Source organism: Diadema antillarum, unplaced genomic scaffold (assembly GCF_040938485.1).
Source record: "Diadema antillarum isolate AM-2024a unplaced genomic scaffold, OU_Dant_1.0 scf00000156, whole genome shotgun sequence".
Classification (NCBI taxonomy): domain Eukaryota; kingdom Metazoa; phylum Echinodermata; class Echinoidea; order Diadematoida; family Diadematidae; genus Diadema; species Diadema antillarum.
Genome location: NW_027271045.1, coordinates 1319888 through 1343356, shown reverse-complemented (window position 1 = coordinate 1343356; position 23469 = coordinate 1319888). Strand labels below are relative to the sequence as shown.

The following is a 23469-nucleotide window of genomic DNA, read 5'->3' as shown; positions in this document are numbered from 1 at the left end:
GTGAAATTTAAGAATTTGACCTTAACCCCTGACCCTTGATCTTTGACTCCTTACCAAAAAGTCCCAAGTGAATTACTGTCAGGCAATACACGCATATGAAGATACCCTGAGCCATCCCTGAGATATAGAGAAAAAGTGAAATTTTAGCACTTTCACTTGACCTTTGACCTCATGGCCTGAAACTTTCCTCTTAGAGAATCTTTTTCTCGCAATATGTAATACACCAAGTATCAACAAAATACCTCCAGGCATTGCAGAGATGTGGGAGAAATAGCAGAATTGTGTGAATTTGATCTTGACCTTTGACCTTCAGCATGTGCAACCAAAAGTTGATAGGCACAACTTTGTCCACTCCAATACATGCCGTATATCATTTTATTTGGATACCTCACAAGATTTGCTGTCCACAAAATTGATTATGGACAGAAGGACAGATGGATCAGCAGACAGACGACCCCAAAACATAATTAGTGCCTCTGGCAACACTTCGAGGTGGAGGCATAAAAAATACAAATCTATTCTTCATACTTACTGTTCCTTTAGCTCTGAACTGCTGACATCAATTTTGGTCTCATGCTCAAAGTTACTACAGCGAACACCTTCAGGTATACTGCCTGTCAGCTTTATCTTCAAATTGGCAATACCCTCTTCAAGGAACCTTTGTCGAGCTGCTAGCTTGTCCAAGGCATGGTGCCGCAGATCCTCTTAAGTCGCCGAAACTATTTCCTTTGGTATTCCAAGTGCCAAGGAGTATTTCTTGATAAGCTCCTATTAGAGATCACAAAATTTCACTGTCAAAAAATATTAGCAATATATTGTAGTAGTGTTCTATCTGCATTTAGTACAAATAGGCAAAAGCTATATCATGAATTGCATCTGTGTGATGTATAGAATCTACGTTCATTACACTTGAAAAAACAATAATGTGTGAAGAGAGTGTGAGAGCAACTGGGAAAAGGAATATATCCAGACTAAGCTGCTTTCACATTGTTTTTCTTTACCTTTCCTACAAATGCAAATGTATTGTAATGCTGCATTTGGCACATTTGATCTCACTATAAATGACATGTCTTGGATCTCATTTCACTCTGATAATCATGGTTCACTAATGGATGAGACTCCTTTTTTTCCTCCCTTATCATCTAACTCTCCCACCTCTCTGTCATTCTCTACTTTTAACATACACCAGTCATGAGTTTATTCTGTGCTTATTATGTCAATGTTAGTGCAGCGAGGGGAAAAAATGTTTACTGTCATCAAGAAAGACTGACAAAGTCATTACATATCAGTACTAATAATACTATTATCACTGCTTTTTCCAGACCCTTGGCTTTCCAATAACACATAATATGCTCTCAATTTATTATTTTTTCAACCCCACTACTGAAACAAAACAAAAGCTTGCAAAAATATGACAGTTCTGAGAAAATCAGCTTTTAAGAAGTAGTCAAGCATTTGAGAGAAAAGGTATTTAAACACAATGCATGAACTCAAAATACTTCAGAATGCCTTAGAAAATCTGAAAGGTTTGCATTTGAAAACATTCTACACTTTCTTATCAAGACAGAAAGGTAGTTCAATCAGTTAACTAGCATTTTTTTTAAACAAAAATTTTTGATTATTCAGCTTCTCAACTTATTTGATGTATGTGACTGTATCAGAGAAACATGGTAAATCGGGTGACATAATGATCCTTCATGCCCATGTATACTTACCTCTGGTATTATGCCTTGTGTTCTGGATTCTGTCGTATATGGAGGTAGCCATAACTTGATTTTATCCTCATTCAGTTTCTTACGGAGTGAATCCCGGACCTGCTCATCAGATATATTTGACGCCATTATTTTGGTTTTGAAAAATGTTTCCTCAGTGATTAGGTTTCCTGCAAAGAAAAGAAGTAATGGTCATAGTGTACAATCAAAATATACCAGTAAAGAAATCTGAGGTGTTACTGATAGTGCTATGCACTCAAATGATATTCATTATTGTGATAGGTGACGTGTAAGTAGTCACGTTCAGTCTGCAAAATGTTGGGAAAGACTTCCAATGATCCCCCCACTTAAAATAATACCCCGCCATTAGGAGGTCTTCCCAGTATAAACTTTATATAGTATGAATTAGTCAATATAATATTGCAAAATATCTTTTATGAGCACTTTTCAAAACATCATTTGAAAAGACTTCCTTATGCCCCTCCCCCTAATGTTGTACAGCCACCATTTGCCAAATATGCGTTTGTACGTAGATCCATACATAAGCTAACAAGGGTAGGGTAGTGTGGAGTGATATGGCAAAATTATTATTATTTTTTTTTTTTTGGGGGGGGGGGTGTCATAAGAAAGTCTTTCATAATCCAATTTTTTTTTTCTTTGCCTCATCAAAGGATTTATTATGTACACATGCATGGTTTCCCTGGTACAAAATAACTTCATGACTCAACTATACATCATAGCAAGATCATCAAAAAAAGGCCACACATAATTTGAAATTAAAAAATACAAGTTTATTGAAATTATCTCAATTTCTTAATGTATATATGAACATTTTACAAATAACTGTTTTTGTTTTGTTTTCTTTGTCAAATGACAAGCAACAACTGCATTGGTAAAAACATGCTCTCTCTCGTCCAACTGATATCTACTTGAAATCACCTCCCTGATGAAATCTAATTCTTTTTAAAATTTGCTCTATGGAAAATCTGTTTGGCTGCAATTATTCTTCTATCTTTTTCCATAATATTGTGATCTACAATCAGTTTATGAATTTTCAAAAAATCTCAAGAAATAAAATACATTTTACAATTTATCTTGAGCAAATGTTGAATACTGAATGTCAGCCTTCCTTGAAATATATCTAGCAATATTTCAACTGTATTTGAGGAGGGGCTCCCATTCAATTTGCATTCAGTAAACGCATGATTTATAGACTCCTTAATGCATCATTTTGGACAAATATCATCATTAGATTTCCCCTAATTAAAGAGGTTGCTTTTTACTGGCAGTAAATTATACAATAATTTCCAATGTAAATTCTTACTTGTTTCCTCTTATCTGTACAAGATTTCTATTGAACATTGTATTCCAATCAGTACCAACATGAAGTTTTTCTTCCCAATGAAGGCAACATGTGCTTTTGAACTCATTTCTTGAAAGAATCAGTTTGTATTTACTATTATGATTACTACTCATCCGATCAATAATATGTGACATTTTATTTGCCAAAAATAGGGAGCTTTCAATTTGTTTCCTTGTCTAACATACTGCACAGATTTTTTCTTTCTACTCTCAACCCATACACATGATAATCACCTGTTTCAGTCCTGCATTAAATCAAATACTGCATGCATTTTCTTTGTCTGCAATGCACTTGTGATTTGATGTGTTCAACCAGGGAGGTGACACCTCCCTGGTTCAACTGACCAGAAACCATCTACCATACACAAATCTCCTAGGTAAACCAGGCCATTATCATACCAGCCTATTTTTATACAAAACTAAAGATGTTGCTATGGTGACTGCTATGCCTCTGCCAAAATGCATGGTTCTCCTAATAGTTTTTAGTAGACCAACGTCTTGACAATGTGTGACCACAGTTTCACATTTGAATGGGCAAAAAATAAAAATGACCTATTAGTATTTGTCAAAGATGTGCTGAGCGTTTAATTTGGATGGATGGCTATATTGTTCAAGACAGCAGGTACGGTATCCAGGGATTTATCTTCACTTGACCTTTGACCCTTTTATTAAAGGCCCTGACACACCTTCAGGGCTGCCAACCTTGAGAGTTTGGCATGAGACACTGCGAGGGAGCGGAGCGACCTCCTAGCTATAGCGCCTGGTGGCCTGTGCGGCCGAACGTACGTACTACGTACTACGTACACAGTCAGTGTATGTAAAGCGATGTAAAGCACACGTCATAGCCATACGTGTACTGTAATTTGCCAAAAGTACAAGCTACGCTCACGTGGTATAGGTAGAACCAATCGTAATCCAATAGCTCGTCTTCGCGCTGCGAACCGAAAACGATTATTATTGGTTAAGCTTACACCTGCGCGGGAAAATCTCGAAATCACTGGGCTTGGGCATATATCGATATTCAGAATATCAGAGAATTTAGAGATTCATTTTTGTAGTCATGTACATTCCATTTTGGGGGTTTAGTGTGAGATTTTGTTTATCAGAGTGAGACAGTCAAAAATGGTTGAATGCGTGAGTCTCACGCTCAATGCATGAGAGTTGGCAGCCCTGCACCTTTCTGGGTAAGCTATTCCGGCTTGTTGATGTAGGGATTTTCCAGCATGCAGGATAATTTTCTGCGGGTGGACAACGATTCAAGCGAGTTTCGCTTGCATCTTACCTGCTGGGCGCATGCTACTTATGTTCAACTGACGTTCTAGGAATGGGTGATGACATACGGACACTGCGAAGTACCTGCGTTACAACTACATGTTATCTGCCTGGGAGTTGCCTGTGAGGTGCTGCCGCTACAGACCTTCATTATACTGGTGTTCTGCATGGACCTCTGTGGGCAATCCCTGCGACTCATCCGGAACAGGTTTTGAGTATGCTCAAGGGACTGTCACATCTTTTTGGCAAGCCTTGCTTGTGACTCACGGGGAACAATTGTTGCTATCTGGAGGTCCCCGCAGTTGGCCCGCAAATGACAAGGTTACCTAGCATGCAGTTGCCTGTAGTTGCCTGGAGGTGCACAAGCAAGTCCGATTTACCTCAGAATGCTCAAAACTTGTTTTATCAGAGGTCCACGCAGAAAACCATTAGCATGGGTGTATGCAAGGGGGGGTCGGGAGGGTCGTATGACCCCCCCATTTTCAAAAGGTCCACTTTTTGTAAAAGACATTTTTGTTTTTTGAGGGCTTTTTACCCTATATACAACAGGAAAAAAAGTGACCAGGTGCATGATGGTGTTCCAGCAAATTGGCAAAAACCTCGTAAATTTCGTAACTTAGTTTTAATATGCCATAAACTTACCTTATTTCTAAAGCCGCACTGCCATGCCGAAAAAGTCACTTTTGTATGCACTAAATGGCCCCATTTTAAGATATAAAATTCGAAAACTCCCTACCGTGGCAGGGGGGGAACACCCCCCTCCCACACCCTCCCCCCGCTTGGTCGCTCCGCTCCCTCGCAAATGTAAAGGTCCAAAAAATTTTATTACGACCCCCCCCCAGAAAAAATCCTGGATACACCCCTCATTAGGTGGCCCAGATCTATGGTCGCAAGTCACAGGCAGTTAACCTGCTTGAAGTACGTAGGTTGCCCATGGATCCATCCCTTTGTGGAGCCGCACACGTTTAATCTGCGGGCATTCTACGAACATAATACAGGTGTTTTAATGGCAAGGAATGGTGTCGATACTGCCAACATCCATGTAGCTGGTCAGTTCTGTGGGCGTGGAGCGACCTAGACAATGTGCAAATTGCGTGCATGCTGAGGGTTAGTTACTGCCTTTCTGCTGGTTAGTTGAGAGTCGGTTGAGGCCAAGATAACATACATTCTGTGGGACCCCTGCCAAATGAATAGTCTTTCAGAGGGATTCTTTCACCGAGTTGTCAGCCCTGATGAGCCATCCACGTGCCTGACATGCAATTCATACAGAATGCACGCAAGTAGACATAAGTAGCATGCATCCAGCAGGTAAGACAAATGCGAAAGTTGCCCAAATCCCTGTTCGCTGGCAAAAATTGTCCTGCATGCTGGAAAATTCCTACATGCAAGAAGCCCATGTAACTTGCCTGGAAAGGTGTGACTGGGCCTATAAAACTTGCGGGTAAATAGGATTTGCGTGCGCACCTTCGGGCAACTACGGGTGAAATGCGTACAACTGTCGTGTGTGAGCCATCTGCGGGGACCTCTGGGTAGCAAAAGTTGTCCCCCACAAGTCACAAGCAAGGCTTGCCCGGAAAGGAAAAGGTGTGACATGACAGGCCCTAGCCTTGAGCATGCTCAAAACCTGTTCCAGGCTGCGTGAGTCACAGAGATTGCCCACATGCACAGAGGTCTACGCCATGCAGAACACCAGCACTCAGCAGCTAAAGCAGGACACCTACTGCCAGGAGGTCCATAGCGGCAGCACCTCGCAGGCAACTCCCACGCAGGTAACAAATAGTATAGGCCTGCATGCAATAGTAACACTGGAACTTCAGAATGCCCATTAATATATGTCGCATGCAACTAAATGTTTAACAGAATTGCAGAGAATCTAAAATTTACTTCCTGTGGCGGGTGTTGCAACATGGTCCCAGGCCCATCGCCATAGAAAATTGTTATTTAGACGTCTAATGTAAGCCATTAATGGAAAGTTTTGTTCTGTATTCAAATGTAAAATTTATTTTTATTTAAATTTATAAACTATCTTACTGTCCAACTTGAAGGCATATAGGCAGGAGCCAAGTAGACAGGGGCAGTGACATGAAGTGACATCAGCTAGACTAGTTTAATAAAGTATTAAATAAGTAAATTCAAACATTTCAATAGACTTACTTTCAGTATAAACAGACCACTAATGTAATTACCTTGTAATTGAATTCTAACACAATGTCAATGAACAGTTACATTGCACATTTTAAGAGAAAGGAATTAATCTAAAACATCAAACAACACACTTACCAACCTCTCTACAGACTAAAAGAAAAGAAGTTATTCACTTGGCAGCACGAAGTGAGAATAGGTCCGTGCACGGTATATTTGCTCTACAACAGGGGCAATAATGGCATGCGTATTAAAGGTGAACCGTGCTCAAAATAGTCGAGTCACTCGGGATCGTCTGAACTGGATGGAGTGCAGTGAAGAGTTTTGGATAGGTGAATTTACATGTGATTGCGTAATATCGAATATTCCTCTCGAACGCGAATCCAACTGAAGCAAGCTACTATATTTCTCTGTAAAGTGTTGTTTTTCTAATTGTACTCTTAAATCGGTTTGGTCCTTGATATGAGTATGAGTACAACCCTTGAACACATACCAAACTATCTAATTACGATATCTTTATTCAAATTAAGATCTTAATTTCAACCACACGGTCATATGAAGTTTTTTGAAATGCGATAACTTCTTACCAGTGATGCTTTTCCATTTGGTTGCCGGAAAATATTAATGATCTTCAATTACTTTCATTTTAGTTTGAGAACACAAACAAAAAAAATTTCCTACTAAACTTCAATTTTAATTTTTTTAAATGAGGAAATAAATATAATAAATTTAAAAAAAATGTGTTTTTTATCCTGTTCTTGTCATTTAAGCGTAATCATCCAGTGCATACTGTGTAAGAGGCTGACCCTAGGAATCCCCCCTGAAAACACACAGGCTCTCTCGCTCTCTCGGGCACACTCACAGAACTGCATAGAGCTCTCTGTGTGTTTCTTCGAAACGTAAAGACGTCATCTGTACCAATCCATCGGATCGGACCGAAATTCGGGGAATGGGCGAGTTCGAGGTGGTTATGATGAGTTTCAGCCGGTAGTCTCCAGAAGAAGGTAGGCCATAGGCAGCAGTCATAGAATATAAAAATGATGTCAAAGAAATGTTCAGTTTAATGTGATATCAAGCTGGGTTCAATCTGGTGTAAAAAGTAAGTTATGTGGTACGTTATCAACCGTGATGAGCTAAAAGTTACGGTGTTTTCGATTCGGAAACATGGATTATTTTCGTTAGTCTTCATTACTGACATTAGTAGCCATAAAATAACTGCGCATAAGGGAAAACCTACGTGTTGATCACACACGCTCGCTCGCTCTGCTCTACTGCCTGGGGAGGCGTTCCCAGCTAGTTACTGAATACTGTACTGAGTACTGTAGCTATGCCAGCGGGATAGACACTAACTGTTAGAGGAAAACAAAAACAAAAAACAAGTCTGCCCGGAGGATTTTTTTTTCATTACTTTTTGACATTTAGATCTAACATTACGGCTCTCCTGCACAGAAAGGGGAGGGAATTCCATGAACAATACTGAAGTCAGACGTAGTCTCCCCCGACGACAAGATCGGTCAACGGCAGCAGCAGAACGGGTAAATTTTAAGTATTCACAGCTCAGCTGGGCCCTGTTTCATAAAGCTATTCATAAAGTTACAAACAACTTACGAGTGACTGGTGATCAGTTCTGATGTGCTATACTTATCAGAATTTCTATAATTCAGCACAAGAACTAATCACCAGTCGCTCGTAAGTTGTTCGTAACTTTACGAACAGCTTTATGAAACACCCCCCGGTCACAGAGATTATGGATATGGAGAGAGGTGCAGTCGAACGTTATTTAGAAACAGTTAAATACACCTGATATCTCGATTGCACTGTCTTGGCTACTCGACACTCGAAATGACACAGCAGTGTCATGCATGATGTAGATGTCTGTAATTCTTATTGATTAATGATAAAGCAACTCGAATCCATCCATGTACAATTATCATGCACATCAGGGGCGGATCTGAAACCCCAGGGGCAAGGGCGCTCCTTGTACACATGCACTGATGCAGTTATACTGTCCAACGCTACGGTCCCACAGTGATTGTTGACTGTGTACAAGGAGCGCCCTGGGGTTAGGGCGGATCCAGGAATTCCGAAAAGGGGGGTGGCAAAAATATTTCTGCGCAACAAATTTTTCCATTCCTTGCAGTGGTTCTACCTCTTCTGGCTTTCTGGGTTTCTTCATCGGCTGACAAGCAAAAAACAAAAACAAAAACGCTTTAGCACGCAATTTTCCCGTTCCTCGTGCTACATCTGTACTTCCAGGATTCATTGGCTGACAAGCAAAAAAAAAAAAAGGCTTCAACGCAACTTTCTGCTGCCACTATAATCGTCTGACAAAGATGGTTACTTAAAAAAATCAAAGGGGGCGCCTGCACCCCGGCCCTTTCATTTTTTCGTTTTATTTCTTTTGTTTTAAAAGATGGGGGGGGGGGGGTGCCTGAGGCGCCCCCCTCTGGATCCACTTATGATTATCATGACATAGACAAATGATAGATGTTGGGTAAGGTTTTTGAGTGAGACAGAAGCAGAGATCAAGATATTTTATAGAACCAAAAATAAGGTCAAAGCTGCTACAAGATGCTGTCAGAAAGAATATGAATACTAAAGTGGGATTTACTCCACTTCGGTAGAAATGAGTACTCGCCAGTACTCGAGATGGCTTGATGTGCCTGATCCGGGCCGATTTTGATAGGGGGATTTTCCTTCCACATCTGTCAGTCATATCATCAAGCGTCAAGTTAAGGTTATGGGGGTTGGTAGTCACCTGACAGGGTCAAATGTGTCAGTCATGTGACCCCGCAGTCAGGTTAAAGTCACTGTCCGGGTCTAGTTACGGTTGTAAAGCACAGTCGAGAGGAGGCGGGAAGTCGAAGGCGGACTGTCCCCAAAACCCAATCCCACTACAATACAATGGTCTAATATTGCAAAGGATAGGCCTATAACCAATCCTAAAAAGATTCTGGCAGTATGCTACATAGAATTAAAGATAGATTACAAGAAGTGGAATTCCACCTAAATGACAAAATTCAAAAAGGAATTGGTAATTGATGGAACCCTGATCGTAAGATGTTGGGAAATGTAGTGTATTAGTTGCTACAGCATTTTACTAATGTTTTGTTACTGTGCAATGATGTAGAACCTGATGGGCCAGTGCTTCTGTCCATCGGGCATCAGTATTGATGTTTTTTTTTGTTTGTTTTTTTTCACATCTGGACCTAACTGTATACACAGCCCTGTCTCTGTACAGAAGTCATGTGCTTCGCATGGCGTCTGGTCGGGCTAATCTGAACCATGTTGATCTCAGGGAAGGACATGTTAAGTAAATGGGGATAATCAAACATTTCTAAATCACCTGGGCCAAATGGGCCACCACACCCTTGAGTGTTTTAGCAGAAAGTTCGACTGATTGCTATTTCCCGCAATCGTATCTGCTAATGTGTGAAAACCTGGTACCAATAATTTATTGTAATGTCCACATTTTGTGATCTTTTACATTCTACAAATCCTTAGGCAGTCAAGGAATTTAATTTTTCAAATCTGATCCATTTTCACAAAATTAGTTTAAAAAAAGCTGAAAAAGAAACTCTTCCACGTCCGCAGATTGCGCAGTGTCTCCGTTGCGTGGAGGTTGCCATTTTGGGAAATGCCCTGCTAGACCTTTGAACTTTGACATCATACCACTTGCTGTAGGGGTACCCTTTGAACATGTTACAAAATGCATCATGCAGTGTACATGAGACATCACGCTTTCGAATGATACCACTTGCGGCATAACTAGTCTTCATTTTCACCATGAAAAATCAGAAGATTGTCTTGATGATACTTTTGCACCATTTTTATGCCAATATTTCTGTTGGATATGGTCCAAAATATATATCATGACAAGAAAGTAGAAAAAGATATGGAAAAGTACTTATTCTATGAAAATCTGAAGTTGCATGTTGCTTTACGTGTTGCTACAGTACTTGATGTGTATTGTCAACATTTGGGCAATTTATGATTTGTCTTCATGAACAAGTGTGTAATTTGAGTAAGTTTTGAAATGGAGGGCATGACATTGAATATCATACAATTAATGATCATCATGGCTATTTTTTTTTCTTTTTTTGAGGGGAGGGGGCATTGCTGATGAGGCTGGGTGGGAATCTGTGTTTTTGTTTTGTCTTATTTTGTTTTATTCATTTATTTTTATTTTTTTTGTATTAAGAATAGTTGGAAGGCTGGTAATAACTTCCCTTCAATTTATGTATATGTTCACACCAGTGTTTTTCCTGTTTAACAAACTTTCTTTAATTATCCGCCACTAAATGTAAACTGAAAAAGTCAAGTTACAATAAAGGCAGTAGCTACAGTTGTACTCACCATTCCAGAATGAATTGCCATACCAACGGTGATAAAACATGCATGATGTATCTTTGTCAGATTAAAAGGCTTATAGCTTATTTTAAGACAATTGTGTTTATATTCTGATTAGCTTTCCAATAATACCAAATTTAAGTATAGAGCTCTACAACTGGAAAACTTTGACAAGATATCACTTTACCAACAGCATTGTTAAACTAACGCAACTTTTCCAAGAAAGATGTAATTATCTTGGCCTTGTTAAAGATATAGCTGATTTAAACACCATTGTTACGTTTGTGACAAGCTTTCCAATGATACCAAATTGATGTATACAAATCTGTACCAGTGATGATAAAACTTGCATAACTTGGTCAAATTTAACGGTATTAAGCTCATGTAAACACCAATGTTTTTCCTTTCTAACAAGCTTTCCAATGATATAATAATTATGTAGCTGCAACCGGAAAAAGTCTGTCAAAGACTCAATACATTAGAAAATAGTCATAACTCACCATTTCACTTTTGAAATTTTGAGAATGAATGTTGCTACAAAAAAATATTGAAACATGCGTATCTTGATCAAATTTAAAGATATAAAGCTGATTTTAACACAATTGTGCTTATTTTTTGACAAGTTTTCTGTTGATACCAAATTTATTGGGATGCTGGGTTGAAGTCTGTTTTCTGTCAAGCTACCTAGTGTTGTGTGAATTAGCTGCAAGTACATATCTTTCAGACCCCTTGAGTATTATTTTCTCAACTTCACTGGCTACTGGGACTGTTCCAGAATGCTAGGATATTGCTCATATTAGTCCAGTTTCTCAGAAAGGTGACAATAGACTTTCAGTAAATTACAGTCCCATCAGCTTAACAGGTATCACTTGTAAGATTACTGGTATGTAATTTATTCTCATTGGATGAGATCTGGGATTATATTATACATGTTTAAAATGGTCTCTTAAGTACCAGACAATTTGTCACAGGCCGCTCAGCAACATTGCAGTTTCTTAATGTATTAGGTGAGTGGACAAGCTTGTTTGGAAGCCATGGTTAAATGTTGATGTGGGAATTGGATTTCATGAAAGCCTTTGACAAGGTACCCCACACTGATGACTTCTAGCTAAAGTCAAGTCTTTCAGCATTGCTAGCCTATTGCTTGATTGGTTTAAATCATTTCTTTTTGGGAGGAAACAATGTGTCTGAATCCTTCTCACTGGGATAATGTTACAAGCAGCATTCCCCTACGGAGCCTCCTTGATATCATGCTTTTTGTTGTGTACATTTTGACCTTCCTGGGCTGAGCAGGTAACTTCCAGCAGTCATGGCAGTATGTATTTACCAGATGATACAGAAATCTTTCAGTAAGTTAATCTGGCAGTGATGCTGCTTCTTTGCAGAAAGACCTAAAATAGATCTCTTCGTTAGACAAGTCGCTTCTCAAGTTTCATCTGAAAAATGTTGTGTTCTCACAGTTGGTAATTGAGACAAGCAGCATGACTGAACTATGTATGAAGTGTAATGAAATCTTTTATACCGGTATGTAGAGTCAAGTAAAGACTTAGGAGTGGCAGTTGATTCCAAATCAACAGTTTCAAACACAAATCAGCAAAGCTAAAAGATTACGGTACTGAATTTGATATTGAAGAACATTTATTTACATTAGGAAAACTTCTTATCTGTGTACAAGGCTCAACTAAGACCTTGAACATTTTACGTTCAATAACATTTGAAAGGCTGATGCTTGAATTGCTCAATAAATCTGCAGCAAGAAATACTCTCCTAGCTGAGTGTGCAAGAAGTAGCTACATGATTATGTAATGGCTTGATTGTGCTTTGTTATTGGGCTGTGCATTGCTACATGTATTAGTAATCATTGCTAGAACCCAAAGGATTACCAGTATTGTGGATTAGCTGATTTTTCTTTTCTTATTCTTTTTTTTTTTTGCATGTTCCAGTCAAGTCAGTGAGCATAATTGTGATTGAAGTGCTCCCAAACTATGACAACAGGGAGTTTAATGCAGTAGAATGTAAAATACAAGACAAAAACTTTCCAAGGATGTACCGGTACAGTAAATTTGATGTGCCAAGTGGGACTCCATACATGTATCACAGTTGTTTTTCTCCAGAGAAAATAGGTGTGCAATATCAGGAATCTTACAACAATGAGATTCATCAGGTTTTTGCTTTCCATGTCACTGCTGTTGTTCACTTCCTGGACTGCTGCCACAGTACACTATCCCTACAGGGTAGAGAGTCTGAGAAGGATGCTCATTTATGTACCGGTAATAACTCTTGTCCATTTGTGCAGGATTTACCAGATACTGGTTTCTGTGCAGGACGAACAATAAATGACACCGATCCTGAAGACAGTTGGTGTTGTCATTTTTTTTCTAGCAGACTTTAACCTTTGCCCTGTTTTCAGTCTTTTTAGTTCAAATAATATTGTCTATATTATTTGTTTTTTTCTTAGATGCTAAATTTTTTGAAATATAATGATCGGAAGTATATCATCGGAATGGTGAGAACAATTAAAGTTAGACTTTGGACTGTGTCTTTGTAAGGTCGACTTTGATAGGATGATTTATGGATACAAGATGTAGGTAGCAAACTTACATATTGCAGGGATATGGGATGAGTACTGTCAACTGATTTAATACTGTGTAACCGATGCAAAAGGCCTTTTCTATGAGCAAGGAGCATGACTGTACAATGGGAAATCATATTAGGTGAGCATGAGTAGATGATGCTTTCAGACTATTTTTCTTTGTGTGAGTGTATGTACAAATATGTAACTTACCAAAATTAAGATGAAAAGACAGTTCTTGAATGCTTTCAGAAAGTTACCCTGGTATGACAAACCCAGCTGTATTTGTTTGATAGAAGGCAGTAGGTCCTAGTGTTTATTTACAAACATACCTTGGTATTAGATCTACATTCTTGAAACCCCTGGCTCAAACACTTTGTGTCCACATAGTCCAAATGCTGCAGAATTATCAAAATACTCTTACAGACTCTTAACTCTTTATGTGCCATGGTGTAAACCACCTGTGTGCCACATTATTCTGAGACAGCAACATAGTCATACTTTGGAAAAACATTCTGTTCTTCAAATCTGTGTAATAGATATAGGCTGTTGTTATTCTGGACATGTAATGACCGAAGTTGTAGAAAAAATGCTGAATGGCAAATCTCTGATTGTTTTTCTTTAAAATGACTAGTAGCCACATTATTGTAGAGCCATGACTTTTGCACACTAAACATCAATTGACAGAAACTCCAATTTACTTGCCTGTCCAGTAGGGAACACAGCTTGATGTTCAGTCACCACATGAAATGCAAGCTTAATGTGACAGGAATGGAATCAAGAGAAACGCTTTCATTGTGCTGTGACATTTGGCGATTTATCAATCAGTTTGGGTGGTCTGTGCGTTTGAGCAGAATATGCGACTTTGGCACGCCGTTGACTGAGTTGGGCATGCAAACGTGGCATATAGAGAGTTAAAGACTGCCAATCTAGTACATTTGATGTACCTGCCTTTACATGATACTGCATACTATAAAGCTCCCTTTATGCTCGTTCTATGTTCACAGTAATTCATTAGGTTAAACGCCTGTGGTCCTGCTCCAGAGACTATGGCTGCTTCCTCTAGTGGACGCAAGGTGGAGAGCAGCTTGACCTGGTTTCATCAACCAGCTAATGAAGACAAGGGCCAGTCATCACGCTTCTCCTTTCCATCTTGGTTTCGTAGAAGCAAAGGTAATAACAGCCTGTGTGTTGTTGTTACCTCCGCCAAGGGAGGAGGTTATGATTTCGTTACCGTTGGTTTGTTCGTTAGTTAGTTCGTTAGTTAGTTAGTTTGTCTGTGTGCAAAATAACTCAAAAAGTAGTATACGAATTGGGATGAAACTTGCAGGAAAGGTTGAGAATGACACAAGTAACAAACGATTAAATTTTGGCAGCGATCCGATAAATTTGGGGGAATTTATGAAGGATTTTTGACATTTTGGCAGGTAGGGTCAATGAACTTGGGAGTTCAGACTGCGCGTATTTGAGGTTTGCCTGCGCGCACTAAAGTGCGTGGTCTAGTTTCTGCTGGGGTGAGGCGCGCCGTGCAGCTGAGGGTTTATGACGTAACAAATTCTATATTGAGAAATCTGGCAACTTTCAGCTCACAACAGGGCGCTTTAGATTTTGACGCGCGGACGTTTGAGCTGACGCTTGCGCTGGACGTTCTCCTCTCCCTGCGTCGTGTGGAAAAGTAGCTTTAGATTACGCTGGGATGCAACGTATAAAAAATAAAATCGCGCCCCCATATGATCAGTGCATGAAGAAGCTCTCTACGTCGCAAACTGTGCGGACGTGAAAATAGCACAGTACGCGTAGTGAAAAACTCTGGCGACGCAAGCTAAAAATAGATTGACTTTACACGTGCTACTGCGCACGCTCAGAACATGTTTTTTTTCCTTTGAACGTCCGCGCGTCTAAAATCTAAAGCTCCCTAATGCAGTACGTATGGGTGGAAATCACTGATATCTCTACGGAAGAACAAGATCAGTGGTGAAAATGATTTGCATGCTTGGCGGAGGTCTGCGCTCTCAGAGTGCTTCTCTAGTTTTTTTATGTGGATTTTGTTTTGATGAATTTTGCATCATGTATGCAGCAATTGAGGGTAGGATATAAATGCAATTTCAAGATAACATGCTTAAAACTCTGTTGAAAAAATCTTAACCCATCCCTTCTGCAATATCCTGGGAACCCTCAATGCCCCCAAACAAGATTCTTTGTGCTCTACACAGGACATGTATTCCCTTTCCACAGTCAACTGCATGCATCATTGAACAGTGTAAGCTATTCATTGGACATGAGATATGGATAGATCATGTGCTGGGCTCCAAAATTCTTTTGTTATGTACCATAAGGGCACCAGAATAGGGTCAGTGAAAGTCAAAATCTAGTGAGCTCAGCCTCGATTGTGACATATGTCTTCGTATGAGGTTTGCAGCAAAACAAACACAATACTACAGTTGAAAAGGTAAATTACGCAAAAATACCTGTGTGCAATTCTGAGACCAAAAAAAAAAAGTGCGAAAAAAAAAAAATGAAGATGTGGTTTAATAGCAGAAACTCAAATCTTTTGACAAAGTAATCTTTTCACCCATTTTATGATACAGACAAACATGAATTTAGGCCATGAATGGAGACACTCTTGAGTACATTTTGGTAACTACTTACTGTATATATCCAGTTCCTGTCTATGAGTTGACGCTATGGGGACCTGGTATACCAGGTTCCTGAGCTGGAATGAAGAGGGTAGTGGTGAACCAAGAATAAAAAGGGCCTGTCCTAGTGTGCTTTTCTCAGCACATACAAATGATATCACAAATTGATGTTGCTGGCCTAAAATGATACTTCAGGAGCTCACCTGATGTCATGCTAAGATTATTTTGAAGTGGTATACATAAATCCTTCATACTTCATATTGTTTGTCAAGTTTCACACTGTAGTTTTTACTTCACTTTTATTATTCAAAATGACTGTCTCATGGGAATTCATTGTCAAAATATCTTCCTTGGGTGTAGGTGGTGTTAACTCAAATGATAGTGTTTTTTAATATTCTTTTTAGTAACAGATGCCCAATCTTTTTGTGGCTGCTTATAGGGTTATTTGGTTGTCAGGGCCAGTCTCTGAATCTGTCTCCTAACTTATGTTCTTAGATGTTAACAGAATTAAGTGCCTATTAAAATGCCAAATGTCTGTCTCTTCTGTGCATATATGCATAATATATAGTGGACTCTTTAAAATTCTGGAGGTGCTGCAATATCTTGTTCTCACTACAATTTAGATACGGTAGATGAAAGTATCCATTGTTTGGCACATAAGAGCTTCAAATTTTGTTAAAGGCACATGGTCCCGGTGGTTTTATAGTCAAATGCGTACGCTGACGCACAGCGCAAGTTTCCTATAGAGACCTACGCTATCGACTCCTCTTTAGCGCTTACGCTTTGGCCCATTTCCCCGAGTCCAAAAAAGTCCGATCCACTGTAGTCAGTGGTCCGATCACAGTTCGGCTCATGATTCGGCTGAGGGGGATGGCAGCTTTAGCAAACTTCTTTTGTGATGTCATACTAAGAAACACATAAGCACGCTTCCTGGCATCACTACAGACTGCATGATGCGCAGAGAAGACAACGAAGGCAATATTACCCAGCAACACCTACGCGCTTTACTCTTGATGACTGCTCAACTTCGGCAATTTTTGTATCATGCTAACGGTGATCGGCAGTATTATCCAACAGCGCCGTCTAACCCACCGGGACTATACGCCTTTAAGTCTCTAATTTTCTTGCACCCATAGTTTATAGTTAACTATTCCTGTAGACTGCATACTAGTGAAAAAAAATTAGTCCTAGAGAGCCAATGTAAAGTATTTTCTGTGCACCATATGTGTGTGTGTGTTTGGTGACATGCTTTCGCACAATTACTTTACATGTTTTCTGTTTGGTCTTTGAACCAGGGTCCTTCTTTTCCTGAAGCAGACACATAACTGTCAATCGAGCCATATGTTCTTAATTCCTCATTCTTGTTTGTTTGAATTGCTTTATACATGTAGATACCTTAACTGCAGGTAGAACCAGCAACGCTCCGGGCTCATCAGTAGATGGTAGTGGAGTCCAGAGACGGCCTGCCGACCTTACTATAAGAAAGTCTGACTTGGAACACAAACAGGAGGAAGAGGACTTGAAAACCAAAAAAGGGGATGACAGTGTGTGGAGGAGGGAAAGGACTCCCTCTGGAGGCAGAGTTAGGGAAGGGAGTCTGGATAGTAGAGGTGATATTTTCCTGTGAATGGCTTCATTTAAATCATGGTGTTATCAGTCATATTACTGTTACAGTATTATCCTTGTGTCAGTGATACATATTTGTGATGGATGCATTATAGGTGTAGTATCAATAGGAAAGATAGCATGAAAAATTTACAGTTTACTTTTATCTTTAACAATGCATTTGATGTTTAGAAAGGTAATGCATTTAAATCATCAAAAGCAATGTAAAGGTATGCTTTGGGACTCTTGAAATTAACCATTGCCTCTCTTGCCACTCTTTTTTTTTTTCTCTCTCTCTCTCTCTGTGATGAATGCTGCAGCTGCTGCTCCAAGAAGTAGCTCTCCCTCCATCAGTGGTGGTCAGCGGAAAGAAGTGGACCCAGCTGCAGCCAGGCGGCGATTGTCAGAGCACACAGTGCCAGGCCCCACCGTTAACTACACCCGCAGTCTGACCACAGTACTGCGACATCTCAGCAGCCTCATTGAGCGACGAGGACAGGTGTTCATGCTTTCACAGTATCACACATATAAATTCTCACACACAGACATTTATGGACTATCTCACATTATCTTGATGGAGTTGCAGACATCAGAGCTAAGAAAACTGCAGATGTGGGTGATTTTACTGAAAGATAAGACAACACATTTGTTAGGAAATTGATCATTTGATAAGTCAGCTACTTCTTGTCTGAATTTTGACGTTTTAGAATGTTTTAAAATGAGAACTTTTTACTTTTAGGAATCATGAGCAGTTGTAGTGTAGTGGATAAGACCAGGTCCATGATTAGAGTATCTGGCATTGGTGCTTGTGCTCCCAGGCAAAGCATCAGTGCCAAGTCTTTTAGAGGGGACCTAAAACTATCACTATAGTTGGTCCCATGGAAGTATTCTCATGATAATTTAATGTTTCCTCGGTGACCTTGTAAAGTGAGTACAAACACAAAACAAACAAGTTAGGTACCTGAGTTGTTTTTTTTTTGTTTTGTTTTTTATTGCAATATACCCTTCATATCATGTGCAATGTATGTCTAATCTGTATGTTTTACTACATGTCTAAAACTTCAAAGCTGACTTTTATCAATTTAAATTCTGAACTGTTTTTGGCTCATGGTAACCTTTACAGTAGATGTTTTGGAAGTAAAGCAGGACATATTATATTTCACTTCAAACTTTATTGTCCGAATAATCTAGAGATACCAGAAAGAGAAAATCTTTGTATGATGACTTTATTAGGGTTTTCTGGTGATGGGTCACATTTGTATATATGACAGTATATGAAAACACAGCAAATGTGAGGAAATTGTGTATAATATGGAAGATGATGTATTATGGGCAAGCATGCCGTCAATCCCTCATTTGAGGCAAGACCCCACTTCCACGAAGCTGATGGGGTGCTATACCTCGCTAAAGATTTTTCGTTTGGGAGTTGGGAGTCGAAGTATTTGTCCATTGCAAATTAACTTTCTGCTCAGGCGTGACAAACCTGGAGGCCAAGCCAGGGTTTAATGACTCCAGCAGCTGTCGTATTACGTAAGAGCATGATAAGGATATCTGCCTGTGGCAGACCATTCAAAGTGAACTCAATTTTCTCTATCCTTTCTATAGTTTTCAATTTTATATTCTATTGAGAAATTCTATGGTCATCCATTTTACATTTCGAACGAAAAAAATTGACCCGTAAATAACGAAAATACAGGAATAAGAAGGAGAGCATTCCCAGTTTGCCGGTGCTGACAATGTGTAATGCACACGTACACACACACGCACCATGGAGCTACATAGCCCATGCCAAAACCAAAGCAATCTCCTCTTCTCGCGGTGCCCCCCCACCCCCCCCCCCCCCCCCCCCCTGTGGCGCTGTAGCAATGACTGATGCTTAGATTAGGCCAGGGTCAAGAAACAGGTGTTTTATATCTTTGGTTTTTAAGTCATTGATTGCCAAGATATACACTGGCATTATTTACGGGGGTGTAGCCTCTTCAAACGAGAGATTTGCGCCATGTTTGCATGGCTGAGAGTATGATTGTGGGTAGCATCCTTGAGCTAGTTTATATATAATTGTGTATGTGTTTGTTTTTTTCAGGGGGGTACCATATTCAATGACCTATTTGGTTACATTTCTTGGGTACCAATTTGATGATAAGGTGTGCTTAGAATTATACCACCATTTTGTTGGACAAAGAATATTGCTTCTAGGAATAAGTTGGTGGTGATAACTTTATGACCATGTGTCAAGAAATGTATAGTTTTTTTATTAATTGTTCCAACTGTGTTGTGCTGTACACAATGTGAGAAAACTATGTGGCTCGTGTGCCGTACATTGAACCAGCCAGATAAGATTTGGATTGACCTCAAGAATACTAGCTAAATATGCATATTCTGTTGTTAACCTTGTTTTTCCAACAGGCAAATGACAAGTCCATGTTGAAAACTACTGGTATACAGTAATTGTGTGTCAATAATTGTTATTATGAATCTTGATCTATTTTTCCAGTCAGAAGTCTGTTGTGATATTTTATCTTGCTTGAATTGACATGAGAGGGCAGGTCAAAGCCACAATTCTCAAACTTTCAAAGTCGTCGTCAGTGATTTCAATATGTGTAAGTGTGCTGACTGACATGCCTGTCAAGATGGCACGTCTTTATTGATCACAACTGCATTTAACAAAATTCAGCCTTGCTTTTGTGAAATCTATCTGCACTGTGTAATCCATGGTGAATCAGGCTGAGGTGTTAGTGCATGAAATTCATTCATATGAACATTTTTGTCAGACCTGGATTCAAAGACAATCATTTAGCATACCCTATGTTGTACGTTTCCAAAATTAAGATGATATTTAATCATACGAGCAATCATAAGTAACTGAAAAATTCCTGATTTCTGAAGGTTTGTCCAATTTTGTTTTTGTTTTGTGCATCATATGAATGTGCAGGACCCAGCTACTTACACAGATTATGACATCAGGCAGTACTGGATGCCCGACAGCCAATGTAAGGAGTGCTATGATTGTGGTGAAAAGTTCACCACATTCAGACGACGTCACCACTGCAGGGTGTGTGGCCAGATCTTTTGTAGCCGCTGCTGCAATCAGGAAGTGTCAGGGACATTCATAGGGTTCACAGGTGAGGTACAATTGTATATGAGAGGTTAAAGGACAAGTCCACCTTCATAGACATGTGGATTGAGTTAATGCAGCAATATTAGTAGGACACATCAGTGAGAGTTTGAGGAAAATTGGACAATCCGTTCAGAAGTTATGCATTTTTAGCTCACCTGAGCCGAAGGCTCAAGTGAGCTACAGTGTATAGCGATCGCTCTTCGTCCGGCGTCCGGCGTGCGTCGTCCGTCGTGCGTAAACTTTTTACATTTTCATCTTCTTCTTGAAAACCCCATGACCGATTTTCACCAAACTTGTCAGGTAGCATCCTTAGGGGGTTAGGATCTCAATTTATTAAAATGGGCACCATGGCCTACCTGGGGGGCCCCCAGAAGGGCCCAAACCCCCTAAAATGAAGGAATCTTTAAAAATCGTCTCTAGATCCAGAAGTGAGAGAGCTAAGTTAATACTATGAGTTGGTACATTGATGACTGCAGTTTCAAGTTTGTTCATGGCAGAATCAGGGGTGCCCCCCTTGGGACCCAGGGGAGGGGTCCTCATGGGCCCAAATTGTATACAGTCAAACTCGGATACCTCGAACTCGGATAAGCCGAATATCGCTTACCTCGAAGGCAAAATGAAAGTCCCGATTGTTCCTATGGAGTTTTCGTGTGTTAAAATTCGCGTAGCTCGAAAAAACTAACTCGAAGTTCGGTTACCTCGAAGGGAAATCTCATGTCCCGATCTTAATTAACTTATTGTTTTTCCCAGCATGTTGCTCGAATTGAAATTGCAAACATCACTCAACATTTCCGATGAAGCGCGCGTGGACAGCGAAGACATGTCACAAATCTTTTCACACTCGATTGAAAATATTCTGAGCCCCAGAACGATCGTGCGCTCAAAAAATACCCGGTACACAGCTGACAAGGAAAATCCCCAACACCTACTGTACCTACACACATACACGGTATGCATATAGCAGCCGTGCAAATGGAGTGCTTACAATAGCACTACGCTCTGCCCATCATCTTTCTTTGACCACTCTGCTTTGATTTGCGATCGTGATAGTCATGCCGTGCGCGTACATTTTTTAACCGTCGTGGCGCACCTGCTTAGGTGTTGACAGTTATATCTTTGTCATTAATCAAGGTCCACTGTCCAAACATCAATCTCCCGCTAGTGTTTTTTCTTTTTACTTTTTTCCTTTCACGAAGTTTGTTTCATTAATTCTCCCCGAGAACGCAAGCTCTGAATATTTTTTCCAGCAATGCGATTATGAAGCATAGTGTGGTATGATCTGGAAATATAGGCCTAGCATAATAAAGAATAGTATAGATATGATTTAACAACAGTTTATTCTGATAAATTTCGAAGTAACGGAGTGATACGCTTTACGATTTTCAGACAAAAAAAAAGAAAGAAATCATCATGTATTTTACCCCTGTTTTGACTTGAATATTTTTTGAGTTTTCGGTACTTTTTTTTCTTTTCTTTTCTAGCACAATCGTCAAGGCCCCCTAAGATTGTTTCGCTTTTTTTTTTTAATGCGAACAATCCTCTTCGGTAAATGTTTATGATTACAGCAATAGCACTGTCCTATCTTGCGATATTACTCACTGCTCAAGTAGCCCACCCTTAATGTACTGTGCTGCACTTATTCAGGGCTCGACACTTACAGTGGCCCGAGGCCACCAAAACGCACGTCGGGCCACCACAAAAAGTCGGATGTTTGCCTTTACTTTTGGAGATGAACAGCGGTAACAATCGGCCCCGAAAGTTGCTACAATGAATGTCGGAAGATTGCTTTTGATTTTGGAAATGAATAACAGTAATATTCAACTCCATACGATACTGAAATAAATGTCGGATGTTTGCTTATACTTTTGGAAATGAATAACGGTAAGATTCAGCTCTGTACGGTGCTTAAATTAATGTCATATATTTGATTTTGCGTTTGGAAATGAACAAGGATAACATTCGGCTCCGAAAGATACAAAAATAAATGTCGAACGATCCCTTCTTCAAGACGTTCGGAAATGAATAACAATAGTATTCAACTCCGTATGATGTTTGCTTTTATATTCGAAAGTAAATAGCAATAACATTCGGCTCCGGAAGATGCTAAAATAAATTTCGAATGTTTGCTTTGACGTTCGGGAATAAATAATAATATTCAACTCCGTACGATGATAATATGAATGCCGGATGTTTGCTTTTACGTTCGAAAGTACATAGCGATAACATTGAGCTCCGGAATAGGCTAAAATGAATGTCGAATGATCCCTTTTGTGTTCGGAAATGAATAACAATAACATTCAACTCCGTACGATGATTAAATAAATATCGGATGTTTGCTTTTACTTTCGAAAGTAAATAGCAAGAACATTCGGCTCCGGAAGATTCCAAAATAGATATCACAGTCATGATTGCTTTTACATTTAGAAGTGAATAGCAGTAACATTCTGCTCCATACGATGCTAAAATAAATGTCGGATATTTGCTATTATACATTTCGAAATTAATAACAATAACATTCAGCTCCATTCGATGATAAAATGATCGTCAGATAATTCATTTCACTTTTGGAAGTGGACAGCAGTAATATTGGGCTCCGTATGGTAGTGAAACGAATGTCGGATGTTTGCTTGGAAATGTAGAAATGAATAAAGTAATATTCTGCTCCGTATGATGATAAAATAAATAACTGATTGTTGCTTT

At 39.5% G+C, this 23469-nt stretch overlaps 1 protein-coding gene and 1 pseudogene across 1 annotated transcript in view; one reads left to right on the top strand and one right to left on the bottom strand.

Moving 5' to 3' along the window:
* Window positions 1–6768, bottom strand: part of LOC139722052 (NEDD8 ultimate buster 1-like) — an 83368-nt pseudogene extending 76600 nt beyond the window's left edge.
* Window positions 6769–7939: 1171 nt separating this feature from the next.
* The window catches only part of LOC139722083 (1-phosphatidylinositol 3-phosphate 5-kinase-like), a 189779-nt gene continuing 174249 nt past the window's right edge, over window positions 7940–23469 (top strand). Inside the window, exons 1-5 of the mRNA XM_071633405.1 lie at window positions 7940–8023; window positions 14418–14583; window positions 17438–17656; window positions 17972–18150; window positions 20584–20773. Coding sequence (XP_071489506.1) covers window positions 14460–14583; window positions 17438–17656; window positions 17972–18150; window positions 20584–20773 — 712 coding nt within the window. The 5' untranslated portion in view covers window positions 7940–8023; window positions 14418–14459. The remainder of the gene's footprint in view (window positions 8024–14417; window positions 14584–17437; window positions 17657–17971; window positions 18151–20583; window positions 20774–23469) is intronic.